The sequence below is a fragment of the Piliocolobus tephrosceles genome, chromosome 4 (genome assembly GCF_002776525.5).
Source record: "Piliocolobus tephrosceles isolate RC106 chromosome 4, ASM277652v3, whole genome shotgun sequence".
Classification (NCBI taxonomy): Eukaryota; Metazoa; Chordata; class Mammalia; order Primates; family Cercopithecidae; genus Piliocolobus; species Piliocolobus tephrosceles.
The window spans coordinates 176,373,406-176,387,691 of record NC_045437.1 but is presented as its reverse complement, the minus strand read 5'-3'; the positions used below and the strand labels follow the sequence as shown (position 1 = coordinate 176,387,691).

General features: G+C 41.7%; 1 protein-coding gene across 1 annotated transcript in view; it reads right to left on the bottom strand.

Moving 5' to 3' along the window:
• MCC (MCC regulator of WNT signaling pathway) overlaps window positions 1-13,773 on the bottom strand; it is a 469,138-nt gene extending 455,365 nt beyond the window's left edge. Inside the window, exon 1 of the mRNA XM_023197695.2 lies at window positions 13,625-13,773. Within this exon, the coding sequence (XP_023053463.1) occupies window positions 13,625-13,773 (149 nt within the window). The remainder of the gene's footprint in view (window positions 1-13,624) is intronic.
• Window positions 13,774-14,286: the final 513 nt, after the last annotated feature.

Sequence of the window (14,286 nt, the reverse complement as noted above, 5' to 3'; positions counted from 1 at the left end):
TATTTTATTTCAGACAGGGTCTTGCTCTGTTGTCCAGGCTGAATGCAGTGGGTATTCACAACTCACTGCAGCCTTGACGTCCCAGGCTCAAGTGATGATCCCACCTCAGCCTCCTGAGTAGCCAGGACTACAGGTGCAGGCTACCATGCCTGGCTAATCTTTGTAATTTCTTTGTAAAGACACAGTTTCTCCATGTTGCTCAGGCTTGTCTTGAACTCCTAGGTTCAAAAGATCCACCTGCCTCAGCCTCCCAAAGTGCTGGGATTAGAGGCATGAGCCACTGTAGCTGGCCAAGACTTGGATTTTAAATGTGAAAAAGTTTTAGAATTACTTTAAACAATTGAATTAGCCTATTTCCCTTTTTATATATGTACAAGAGTGCAATATGATAAAAATCTATAACTTAACAATTTTAAGGGAGTCCTTTCAGTAAGAATTTTAAACTTCTAAGTAGTAAGAATTATTTTGCCATAGTTTAATTGGTATAGAAAATAATGGTTTGTCCTAGTCTTTGGCAACTTAGATTTAATGAAATTCTAAAACAAATAATTAGAAACTATCTAAATAGTCAACAACAGGACAATAATTAAATTAATTAAATAAATAATGAGATTACAACAAATATAAATTTTTTTGGCCGAGCGTGGTGGCTCATGCCTATAATCCCAGCACTTTGGGAGGCTGAGGTGGGTGGATCATGAGGTCAGGAGTTCGAGACCAACCTGGCCAACATGGTGAAATCCAATCTCTACTAAAAATGCAAAAATATTAGCCAGGCGTGGTGGTGTACACCCGTAGTCCCAACTACTCAGGAGGCTGAGGCAGAGGAATTGCTTGAACCCGGGAGGCGGAAGTTGCAGTGAGCCGAGATTGTGCCACTTTACTCCAGCCTGGGTGACAGAGTGAGACTCCATCTCAAAAAAATAAAAAATAAAAAATAGGGGGGCGCACCCAAGATGGCCGAACAGGAACAGTTCCAGCCTCCAGCTCCCAGCATGAGCAACACAGAAGACAGGTGATTTCTGCATTTTCAACTGAGGTACTGGGTTCATCTCACAGGGGGCGTGTTGGACGGTTGGTGCTGGTCAGCGAGTGCAGCCCGACCAGCAAGAGCTGAAGCAGGGCGAGGCATCGCCTCACCTGGGAAGCGCAAGGGAGAAGGGAATTCCTTTCCCTAACCAAAGGAAATTGAGACACACAACACCTGAAAAATCAGGTATCTCCCACCCTAATACTGTGCTTTACCAAGGGTCTTAGCAAATGGCACTCCAGGAGATTATATCCCACACCTGGCCCAGAGGGTCCCACGCCCACGGAGCCACCCTCATTGCTAGCACAGCAGTCTGAGATCTAACTGCAAGGCAGCAGCGAGGCTGGGGGAAGGATGTCTGCCATTGCAGAGGCTTAAGTAGGTAAACAAAGCCTCTGGGAAGCTCGAATTGGATGGAGCCCACCACAGCTCAAGATGGCCTGCCTGCCTCTGTAGACTCCACCTCTGGGGACAGGACATAGCTAAACAAAAAGCAGCAGAAACCTCGGCAGAGGTAAATGTCCCTATCTGACAGCTTTGAAGAGAGCAGTGGATCTCCCAGCACAGAAGTTGAGATCTGAGAATGGACAGACTGCCTGCTCAAGTGGGTCCCTGACACCTGAGTAGCCTAACTGGGAGACATCCCCCACTAGGTGCAGACCAACACCTCACACCTCACATGGTTGTGTACACCCCTGAGATGAAGCTTCCACAGCAAGAATCAGACAGCAACACTCGCTGTTCAGCAATATTCTATCTTCTGCAGCCTCTGCTGCTGAAACCCAGGCAACAGGGTCTGGAGTGGACCTCAAGCAAACTCCAACAGACCTGCAGCTGAGGGTCTTGATTGTTAGAAGGAAAACTAACAAACAGAAAGGACACCCACACCAAAACCCCATCAGTACGTCACCATCATCAAAGACCAAAGGCAGATAAAATCACAAAGAGGGGGAAAAAGCAGGGCAGAAAAGCTGGAAATTCAAAAAATCAGAGCGCATCTCCCTCTCCAAAGGAACACAACTCATCACCAGCAATGGAACAAAGCTGGACGGAGAATGACTTTGACGAGCTGAGAGAAGAAGACTTCAATCAATCAACTTCTCAGAGCTAAAGGAGGAACTACATAACCAGGGCAAAGAAACTAAAAATCTTTAAAAAAGAATGGAAGAACGGATAACTAGAATAACCAATGTACAGAAGTCCTTAAAAGAACTGATAGAGATGAAAACCATAACGTGAGAACTACGTGACAAATGCACAAGCTTCAGGAACCGACTCAATCAACTGGAAGAAAGAGTATCAGCGATTGAAGATCAAATGAATGAAATGAAGCGAGAAGAGAATTGTAGAGAAAAAAAGAGTAAAAAGAAATGAACATAGCCTCCAAGAAATATGGGATTATGTGAAAAGACCAAATCTACATCTGATTGGTGTGCCTGAAAGTGACGCCGAAAATGGAACCAAGTTGGAAAACACTATGCAGGATATCATCCAGGAGAACTTCCCCAACCTAGTAAGGCAGGCCAACATTCAAATTCAGGAAATACAGAGAATGCCACAAAGATACTCCTCGAGAAGAGCAACTCCAAGATACATAATTGTCAGATTCACCAAAGTTGAAATGAAGGAAAAACTTTTAAGGGCAACCAGAGAGAAAGGTCAGGTTACCCACAAAGAGAAGCCCATCAGACTAACAGCAGATCTCTCAGCAGAAACTCTCCAAGCCAGAAGAGAGTGGGAGCCAATATTGAACATTCTTAAAGAAAAGAATTTTCAACCCAGAATTTCATATCCAGCCAAAATAAGTTTCATAAGTAAGAAATAAAATTCTTAGCAGACAAGCAAATGCTTAGAGATTTTGTCACCACCAGCCCTGCCCTACAAGAGATCCTGAAGGAAGCACTAAACATGGAAAGGAACAACCGGTACCAGCCATTGCAAAAACATGTCAAAATGTAAAGGTCATTGATGCTAGGAAGAAATTGCATCAACTAACGAGTAAAATAACCAGTTAATATCGTGATGACACGATCAAGTTCACACATAACAATATTAACCTTAAATGTAAATGCACTAAATGGTCCAATTAGAAGACACAGACTGGCAAATTGGATAAAGAGTCAAAACCCATCAGTTTGCTGTATTCAGGAGACCCATCTCACACGCAGAGACACACATAGGCTCAAAATAAAGGGATGGAGGAAGATCTACCAAGAAAATTGAAAACAAAAAAAAGCAGGGGTTGCAATCCTAGTCTCTGATAAAACAGACTTTAAACCATCAAAGATCAAAAGAGACAAAGAAGACCATTACATAATGGTAAAGGGATCAATTCATCAGGAAGAGCTAACTATCCTAAATATATATGCACCCAATACAGGAGCACCCACATTCATAAAGCAAGTCCTTAGAGACTTACAAAGAGACTTAGACTCCCATACAATAATAATGGGAGACTTTAACACCCCACTGTCAACATTAGACAGACCAACAAGACAGAAAGTTAACAAGGATATCCAGGAATTGAACTCATCTCTGCACCAAGAGGACCTAATAGACATCTACAGAACTCTCCACCCCAAATCAACAGAATATACATTCTTCTCAGCACCACATCACACTTATTCCAAACTGACCACATGGTTGGAAGTAAAGCACTCCTCAGCAAATGGAAAAGAACAGAAATTATAACAAACTGTCTCTCAGACCACAGTGCAATCAAACTAGAACTCAGGACTAAGAAACTCAATCAAAACCGCTCAACTACATGGAAACTGAACAACCTGCTCCTGAGACTACTGGGTACATAACCAAATGAAGGCAGAAATAAAGATGTTCTTTGAAACCGGTAAGAACAAAGATACAACATACCAGAATCTCTGGGACACATTTAAAGCAGTGTGTAGAGGGACATTTATAGCACTAAATGCCCACAAGAGAAAGCTGGAAAGATCTAAAATTGACAACCTAACATCACAATTAAAAGAACTAGAGAAGCAAGAGCAAACACATTCAAAAGCTAGCAGAAGGCAAGAAACAACTAAGATCAGAGCAGAACTGAAGGAGATAGAGACACAAAAAACCCTCCAAAAAATCAATGAATCCAGGAGTTGGTTTTTTGAAAAGATCAACAAAATTGATAGACCACTAGCGAGAATAATTAAGAAGAAAAGAGAGAAGAATCAAATAGGCGCAATAAAATATGACAAAGGGGATAACACCACCGACCCCACAGAAATACAAATTACCATCAGAGAATGCTATAAACACCTCTACGCAAATAAACTAGAAAATCTAGAAGAAATGGATAATTTCCCAGACACTTAAACACTCTCCCAAGACTAAACCAGGAAGAAGTTGAATCCCTGAATAGACCAATAGCAGGCTCTGAAATTGAGGCAATAATTAATAGCCTACCAACCAAAAAAAGTTCAGGACCAGACGGATTCATAGCCGAATTCCACCAGAGGTACAAGGAGGAGTTGGTACCATTCCTTCTGAAACTATTCCAATCAATAGAAAAAGAGGGAATCCTCCCTAACTCATTTTACGAGGCCAACATCATCCTGATACCAAAGCCTGACAGAGACACAACAAAAGAAAGAGAACAGTAGACCAATATCCCTGATGAACATCGATGCAAGAATCTTCAATAAAATACTGGCAAACAGAATCCAGCGGCACATCAAAAAGCTCATCCACCATGATCAAGTGGGCTTCATCCCTGTGATGCAAGGCTGGTTCAACATACGCAAATCAAGAGACGTAATCCAGCATATAAACAGAACCAAAGACAAAAACTACATGATTATCTCAATAGATGCAGAAAAGGCCTTTGACAAAATTCAACATCCTTTCATGCTAAAAACGCTCAATAAATTCGGTATTGATGGAACGTATCTCAAATAATAAAGAGGTTTTTATGACAAACCCACAGTCAATATCATACTGAATGGGCAAAAACTGGAAGCATTCCCTCTGAAAACTGGCACAAGACAGGAATGCCCTCTCTCACCACCCCTATTCAACATAGTGTTGGAAGTTCTCGCTAGGGCAATCAGGCAAGAGAAAGAAATCAAGTATATTCAGTTAGGAAAAGAAGAAATCAAATTGTCCCTGTTTGCAGATGACATGATTGTATATTTAGAAAACCCTATTGTCTCAGCCCAAAATCTCCTTAAGCTGATAAGCAACTTCAGCAAAGTCTCAGGATACAAAATCAATGTGCAAAAATCACAAGCATTCTTATACATCAGTAACAGACAAACAGAGAGCCAAATCATGAGTGAACTCCCATTTACAATAGCTTCAAAGAGAATAAAATACCTAGGAATCCAACTTACAAGGGATGTAAAGGACCTCTTCAAGGAGAACTACAAACCACTGCTCAGTGAAATAAAAGAGGGCACAAACAAATGGAAGAACATACCATGCTCTTGGATAGGAAGAATCAATATCGTGAAAATGGCCATACTGCCCAAGGTAATGTATAGATTTAATGCCATCCCCATTAAGCTACCAATGAGTTTCTTCACAGAATTGGAAAAAACTGCTTTAAAGTTCATATGGAACCAAAAAAGAGCCCACATTGCCAAGACAATCCTAAGCCAAAAGAACAAAGCTGGAGGCATCACACTACCTGACTTCAAACTATACTACAAGGCTACAGTAACCAAAACAGCATGGTACTGGTACCAAAACAGAGATATAGACCAATGGAACAGAACAGAGCCCTCAGAAATAATACCACACATCTACAGCCATCTGATCTTTGACAAACCTGAAAGAAACAAGAAATGGGGAAAGGACTCCCTATTTAATAAATGGTGCTGGGAAAATTGGCTAGCCATAAGTAGAAAGCTGAAACTGGATCCTTTCCTTACTCCTTACATGAAAATTAATTCAAGATGGATTAGAGTCTTAAATGTTAGACCCAAAACCATAAAAACCCTAGAAGAAAACCTAGGTAATACCATTCAGGACACAGGCATGGGCAAGGACTTCATGTCTAAAACACCACAAGCAATGGCAACAAAAGCCAAAATTGACAAATGGGATCTAATTAAACTAAAGAGCTTCTGCACAGCAAAAGAAACTACCATCAGAGTGAACAGGCAACCTACAGAGTGGGAGAAAATTTTTGCAATCTACTCATCTGACAAAGGGCTAATATCCAGAACCTACAAAGAACTCAAACAAATTTTCAAGAAAAAAACAAACAATCCCATCAAAAAGTGGGCAAAGGATATGAACAGACACTTCTCAAAAGAAGACATTTATGCAGCCAACAGACACATGAAAAAATGCTCATCATCACTGGCCATCAGAGAAATGCAAATCAAAACCACAATGAGATACCATCTCATACCAGTTAGAATGGCAATCATTAAAAAATCAGGAAACAGCAGGTGCTGGAGAGGATGTGGAGAAATAGGAACACTTTTACACTGTTGGTGGGACTGTAAACTGGTTCCACACTAGTGGAAAACAGCATGGCGATTCCTGAAGGATCTTGAACTAGAAATACCATTTGACCTAGCCATCCCATTACTGGGTATATACCCAAAGGATTATAAGTCATGCTGCTATAAAGACACATGCACACGTATGTTTATTGCGGCACTATTCACAATAGCAAAGACTTGGAATCAACCCAAATGTCCATCAGTGACAGACTGGATTAAGAAAATGTGGCACATACACACCATGCAATACTATGCAGCCATAAAAAAGGATGAGTTTGTGTCCTTTGCAGGGACATGGATGCAGCTGGAAACCATCATTCTCTGCAAACTATCACAAGAACAGAAAACCAAATACCGCATGTTCTCACTCATAGGTGGGAATTGAACAATGAGATCACTTGGACACAGGAAGGGGTACATCATATACCGGGTCCTGTTGTGGGGAGGGGGTAGGCGGGAGGGACACCATTAGGAGATATACCTAATGTAAATGACGAGTTAATAGGTGCAGCACACCAACATGGCACATGTATACATATGTATCAAACCTGCACGTTGTGCACATGTACCCTAGAACTTAAAGTATAAAAAAAAAAAAAAAGAAATGAGGGCAAAAAAAAAAATAAATAATAAATATTTTTTAACAGCTTTGTTGAGTTATATAATTCACATACCATAATGTTCACCCATTGTTTTTTACTATATTCACAGAGCTGTAAAACTATTACCAAAATCAATTTTAGAACACTTTTATCATTTCAAAACAAGAAATCCTATACTCTTTAGCTCTCATTCATCTATTCTTCCCATTACCCACAAACCTGAGTAACCACTAATCCACTTTCTATCTATCTCTATAAAACTGTTTACTCTAGACATTTCACATAAATGAAATAATATAACATGTAGCCTTTTGTGACTGGCTTATTTCACTTAGCATTAATGTTTTCAAAGTTCATCCTTGTTGTAACATGTATTAGTACCTCATTCTTTTTGATGGCTGAAAAATATTCCATTATATGGATACATCACATCTTGTTTATTCATTCATCAGATGATGAACATTTGGGTACATCTTTTGACTATTATAAATAATATTGTTATGAACATTCATTTATGTTTTTGGGTGAACATTTATTTTCAGTTCTCTTAGTTGTATATCTAGGAGTAGCATTGCTGGCATTATACGCCAATTCTATGTCTATGTTTTAGAGAATTGCTAGAGTGTTTTCCAGAGTAGCTGCATCATTTCACATTGCTATCAGCAATATATAAGGGTTCTGGTTTCTTTACATCCTTGTCAACACTTACTATTTTCTGACTTTTTTATTATAGTCTTCCTAGTGGGTGTAAAGTAGAATCCCATGGTAGTTTTGATTTGCATTTCCCTAGTGGTTAATGATGTTGAGCATCTATCTTTTCATGTGCATATTGGCTATGTGTATGTCTTCCTTGGAGAAATGTCTATTCAGATCCTTTATCCATTTTTAAATTGAGTTATTTGTCTTTTTATTATTAAGTGTTCTTTATAAATTCTAAATACTAGTCCTTTATCAGATGTACAATTTGTAAATATTTTCTCCCATTCTGCAGCTTTCACTCTTTTGATAGTGTTTTTTGAAGCATAAACTTAAAAAAATTGCAGAAGCCCAATTTATCAATTTTTTCTTTTGTAGTTTGTGCTTTTGGTGTCACATGTAAGAATCCATTGCCAAATTGAAGTTCACAAAGATTTAGCTCTATTTCTTTCTTCTAAGAGTTTAATAGTTTTAGTTCTTATATTTAAGTTTTTGATACATTTTGAGTTGATTTTTGTAAACGGTGTGAGGAAAGTGTCCAATTTCATTCTTTTATATATGACTATCCAGTTGTCCCAGTATCATTTCTCAAAAGACGATTTTTTCTCCCCCATTTTACCCTTGACCTTGGCATTCTTAATCTTGGTGCTTTTGTTGAAAAACAATTGACATGAATATGTAGGTTTATCCCTGGACTTTCAATTATATTCCACTGACCTATTTGTCTATCATTATGCTAGTACCATACTATCTTAATTACTGTCACTTTGGAGCAAGTTTGGAAATTAGAAAGCATGAATCCTCCAACTTTGTTCTTTTTCAAGATTGTTTTGACTCTTCTAGGTCCTTTGAGTTTCCTCATGAATTTTTAGATCTATTCATCAATTTCTGCAAAAAAAACAGCAGCTGGTATTCTGAGAAGGATTACATTGATTCTGTAAATCAGTTTGGGAAGTATTGCCATCTTAACAATCTTAAGTTTTCCCATCCATGAACATGTGATTTTTTCCATTTATCCAATCATTTTTAATGTACCCATAAAGGAATGGTATGATGCAAATATTATCACTGGGAAAATAGAAATAATATCCCTCGGTTATGGGATTAGAGATAATTTTGATTTTATTTTTGTATATTTCCATGTTTTTCCAAATTTTCAACAACAAGAGTATCTTTTATATAACCCCAAAGAAGTTATTTTTAAAGAAAAAATATCTTTAATAAAATATACACATATCCTCAAAGACCTGAAGACAGAAATACCATTCAACCCAGCAGTCCCATTACTAGATATATACTCAAAGGAACATAAATTGTTGTATTATAAAGACACATGCACCTGTATGTTCACTGCAGTACTGTTCACAATAGTAAAGACATGGACTCAACCTAAATGCGCATCGATGATAGACAAGACAAAGAAAGTGTGGTACATATACACCATGTAATACTACACAGTCATAAAAAAGAACTAGATCACGTCCTTTGCAGGGACGTGGATGCGGCTGGAGGCCATTACCCTTAGCAAATTAACACAGGAACAGAAAACCAAATATCACATGGTCTCACATATAAGTGGGAGCTAAATGGTGAGAACACATGGACACATAGAGTGGAACAACATGCACTGGGGCCTATCAGAGGGTGGAAATTGGGAGGAGGGGGAGGATCAGGAAAAATAACTAATGGGTACTAGGCTTGGTACCCATAACTAGTGGGCACTAGCTTAGTACCCATAACTACTGGGTACTAGGCATGGGTGATGAAATAATCTGTACAACAAACCCCCGCGACACAAGTTTACCTATGTAACAAACCTGCACATGTACCCCTGAATTTAAAATAAAAGTTAAAAATATACATATTTAAAATATCACATAGACATGGAAAATAGAAAATGCTTGAAACATTTTCCAATATACATGAACATACCACTGTTTATTCTTGGTCACATTTTCATCAGAATTTGCTGATTGTGTGCTACATGGCAGACACTGTGCTAAGTACTGAGTATACTGTTTTTAAGAAAACAGGCATGATTTCTGCCCTCAGGAAGCCTACATTTAGTGAGAGAACGACAATAAACAGGCAAAGTAGCAAACAGAAAAGGAATTGTAAGTTGTAAAGGGCACTTTGAAAGAAAGCAATCAGTACTATGATGGACAATAATGGCAGGATAAAGCAAACCTATTTTGATATAGTGGTCAGGGAAGCTCTCTCTAAGGCATCAACGTTTGAGCTGAGACTTGGGAACTCAGAAATGTTAAGTGCTGGCTTTCAACATTTGTCAAAGATATGTTCAACATAAGCAGTTTCTTATATTGAACGGTAAAAACAAAAAGCTTTAAAATTCCAAGGGGAAATAATTTCAACAAACAGAGTAACCTCCACCACCTTCTATAATATGATACACAGGGTCCAAAAAATCCAGTACCATAAAATATGTTAAAAGTCATTGTAAGGTTAATGAAATGCACTGAAAACGCTTACGGTGGTCTCACTGTGCTGCCCAAATTCAGCAGGGTCCCAGCCACAGTTTGGAGCCACTTGATCATAGCTTTCTGTTCCACCTTAACTATTGATGGGGATGATTCTGGGTCCCTTTTACAGGCTAAAGTTCCTTGGCAGAAGCAGCAATTCCAAGAATCTAGGTAGTTGATGCCTTTTTTGTCAGCCTGATGGGAAGACTGGGCCAAGAGAATACTGAAAGCACAAAGCATCACCCCTTACCTCCCTGACATTTCCCCTCATGGCCCAGTTTCTCTTCCACTTATCCTTCCCCAAAACTTAAGATTTCCAGCCTACTCCTGTTTAGAATGAGGGTTAGGCAGAGGACCAGAGCAAATACAGTTGAATGTGGATTATTGGGGGGGGGGGCTTATTATAGGTATTAACTGCTACCTGCCCACCCAATATCTATTTCCTACTCTTAGTAACAGAACCCAGATTTTGTTTAGGAGGTAATGTGCCTAGTTGAATTATATGCTTCCTCAGACCCTACTGAAGTAGACATGGTTAAGTGATGTAGTTTGACCAGTAAGATGTCAATTAAGGGATCTGGGAAAGTTCTGCTTTAATGATATAGGAACCACTTATTTCCACTTTCTTTTACATCTTCTTCCCTAGAATTTGGGAATGAGGAGGGAAACAGGGCAATCATCTTTGGACTATGAGATAACCATGAGGATGAACGCTTTATGTGAAAAACGGTGTTGGAGAAAGGTAGAACATAGCTGGGGACTGACACCACTGCCCCAATCTAGATAGCCTACCTCCAGATTTCTACAAGGTGACAAAGCCAACCCTTATTTGACTGTGGTTAGGTTACTGTGATAACATATAGTCATCTGAAATCCTAACAGGTACAGTTGTCTACCATGAACATAAATTTATTGTCTTTGGATGAATCCAAAGTTTTTAAGGTTTTAATGTAAAAAGTCCAACTCTATGTCTGATAAAACAGGAAATGCACAACCCTCCAAACCATATCACCCACTACAGAGTGGTAAGTATAGGTTATTAAATGAAAGCAGCACAGAAAAGTGGCTTCAGAGAGGGAGTCATTTCATGCCCCTTACCTTCATTAGCCCCACTCCCGAAGTCATACCACATAAACATAAATTCCAGGTAAAACTGTGCTTACTACGTAAACACACTTCCAGACAAGTTCCTTGTTGCTCTATATTGCCATCCCTAAACTTCTCCTACATGGCAATTCTGCCACAGCATAATTCCCAGGGCAGCTCCACCCACAGTTAAAGTTATGATTTAGGGTTCATTACTACACATACCTTGAAACTTTTAAGCAGACGCGTTAAAGTAACGCGGCACAAGGAATGTTAACAACTTTTTCCACTTTCGTCCCAGCCAGTTTCTACTCCAATCCAAAACGGCTTCTTTATCACCACCCGCTTTACTCAAATTACGCTTACAGAATTCATTATCCTCCAGGGTAGAATCACCAAAAATAATGTGAGCATTTATACAGAAAGTGTAGTTCAGATAAAGCAATATATTAATAGGCCAAATTAGAAAAGGATAGCATGCTGCTAGTTTTCTATATGCACTCTTGCCCATGTGAAATTAAACTTTTTTGCATCCATGCCGGGAGCAGTGGCTCAGGCCTATAATCTCAGCACTTCAGGAGGCCAAGGCAGGTGGATCACTTGAGGTCATAAGTTCGAGACCAGCCTGGCCAAATGGTGACGCCCCTTCTCTACTAAAAATACAAAAAGTAGCTGGGAATGGTGGTGGGCACCTGTAATCCCAGCTACTTGGGAGGCTGAGGCAGGAGAATCTCTTGAACCAGGAGGCAGAGGTTGCAGTGAGCCAAGACCACGCCACTGCACGCCAGCCTGGGTGATAGAGCGAGATTCTGTCTAAAAAAATAAAATAATGCATCCAAAGCTGAATGGAGTTTGCTTTATTATTGCCAATGAGATAATAACCTTTCAAGTAGGAAAACAACAAAAAGGAAAACTATGTAATGAAATTTTTTTTAAATCCCAGAACCAAAATAAGTAAAGATTTCCAGATAGAAATTTGCGTAGAGTCAATCAGAGTTACATATTATTTTCATTTCCGAACAGAATTACTCCATCAAGTTTTCTGATATCTTTCTAATGTTTCTCAGTAAAACTTTAGGAAAGTAATAAAAATTCACCTAAGAATGATCAAAATTGCGTTGAGTCCCAAATAATTTTTTTTTTTTTTTTTTTTGTAATTGCAAATTCTTACATGTTAAATTACCTGTTTCGGAGAGCTTTCTAAATTTTAAGGGAAAAATTCCGTACTCTTTCCTTTTAAGGTAGGCAGGGACAATCAGGAAGCAGCCCGGATTTTCAGAAACGATCTTTAGCATCACCAAGGCAAAGACTAAAGAAACATGTAATGCACAACTTGGGCTGCTCCTTCATCCGAGGCAATTCAAATTTCCACGGATACCAAGTCTTCAGTGTCCGGTGTCAACCTTTCAACAGAAGCATACCAGAAACTGTTGCGATCGCCTTCTTCACCACGAGAGTCTAAACGACACAAATCTGGGCAGAAGTAATTATCTGGCCAAGCCGGGAGGCACGAAGCTTAAATACCGCCCCTGTAGGAGGTGCCGGGGATCCGAAGCAAACACCCCAAAGTTTGTGAGTGGAGGCGCAGAGGCGCCCGGAGCCACCCCCGAGGCTCACCTGGTCAGCGCACGGAGCCGGGTAGGAGTAGGGTCTAGCCCCAGTTTGCTCCTGAGCGCTTCGCTCCCCTCAGGCTAGTGCGTTTAAATCAGTACTGGGTGGCAAACGACGCCCATTCTTTGGGCTCTGAAGTTTGGAATTCATGGGTTCTGCGGCATAAGAAAGTTCTTCGCAGGTTATTTTCATGTCCGAGGCGTCGCTTAGCGCATCTCCTCCCGCTGCGGCCCCAGGCTGTCCACCCAGCCGCCTACCACATCGCTGCCCTGTGCCGCAGCATCTCGATGCCCAGGACCCCGAGGCTGTTGGGCAGCCCCTCCTACTTGGGATCAGGGGCCAGAACTCCTTTCCCCACTGGGAAGAACACTCCGAGCCCGGGAAGAGTGCGCATCCTAAAGCGATGTCTCCTAACGCCTAGACAAAGGCAGCGCTGGGAAAAGTTGGACCAACTGGCACCCCTGCAAGGCGAACAGAGCAGCCCCTTGGCCTTGGTGGCCGAGCCGGCTACGCGCTCTCGGAGTCGCGGCCAACTTTTCCCGCGAGCTTCTGAGCAACTTGCCGCAAGTTGGGGCGAAGGGGCAGATCAGGGGTCAAGGGCGCGCGGACCGGCTGATCTCGCCCCAGTCGTTTTCCTCGTGCCTCCCCGCTTACCTGCTGATGTATCCGTCCCCGTCGCCGTCGCATGTCTGAAAGAGGCGCCGCATCCTCTCCTCCTCGCGGGTACTGGACGTGTCGCTGCTGCTGCCGCCGCCGCCGCTGCTGGCGCTCCCCGCAGCCGTTGCCGCCGCGGCCGCCATCATGCGCCCGCTCCCTGCTGGGGAGGAACAGAAGGCGCGGCCGCAGCGGGAGCCGCAGCAGGAATCCGCCGGGCGCGCAGGCTGCCTGCAGCCCTGAACCTGCCTGACAACGGAGCATGCCCAGTGGCCGCCCGCCGGGGCGCTCCGGGCGACGGATTCCACCTCTCCGGGTTTTGCCCGGGCTGGGAAGATGGGCGCTCTGGAATCGCCGAGTAGGCACCTCAGGGAAGAGGGAGGAGGGGGAGGTGGCTAGAGGAGTCAGAGAGCCAAGGGTGGCGACGGGAACACGAGAGGAGGCAGAATACACTGGAAGCCCCCGGAGGGGTGTCAGCATTGTGCTTCCGGCCACGACGCGGGCCCGGGACACTTGGGGGCGCTTCAGGCAGAGCGCGGGTGTTCTCCCGGCAGAACCCCTCCGACCGCCGGGAGTCGTGGATTCCTTTTCCAGAAAAAACATAAACACGCCGTTTCTGCAAACTCAAAACGGTGCTTGTCATCCCACCCTCCAGGATTGTT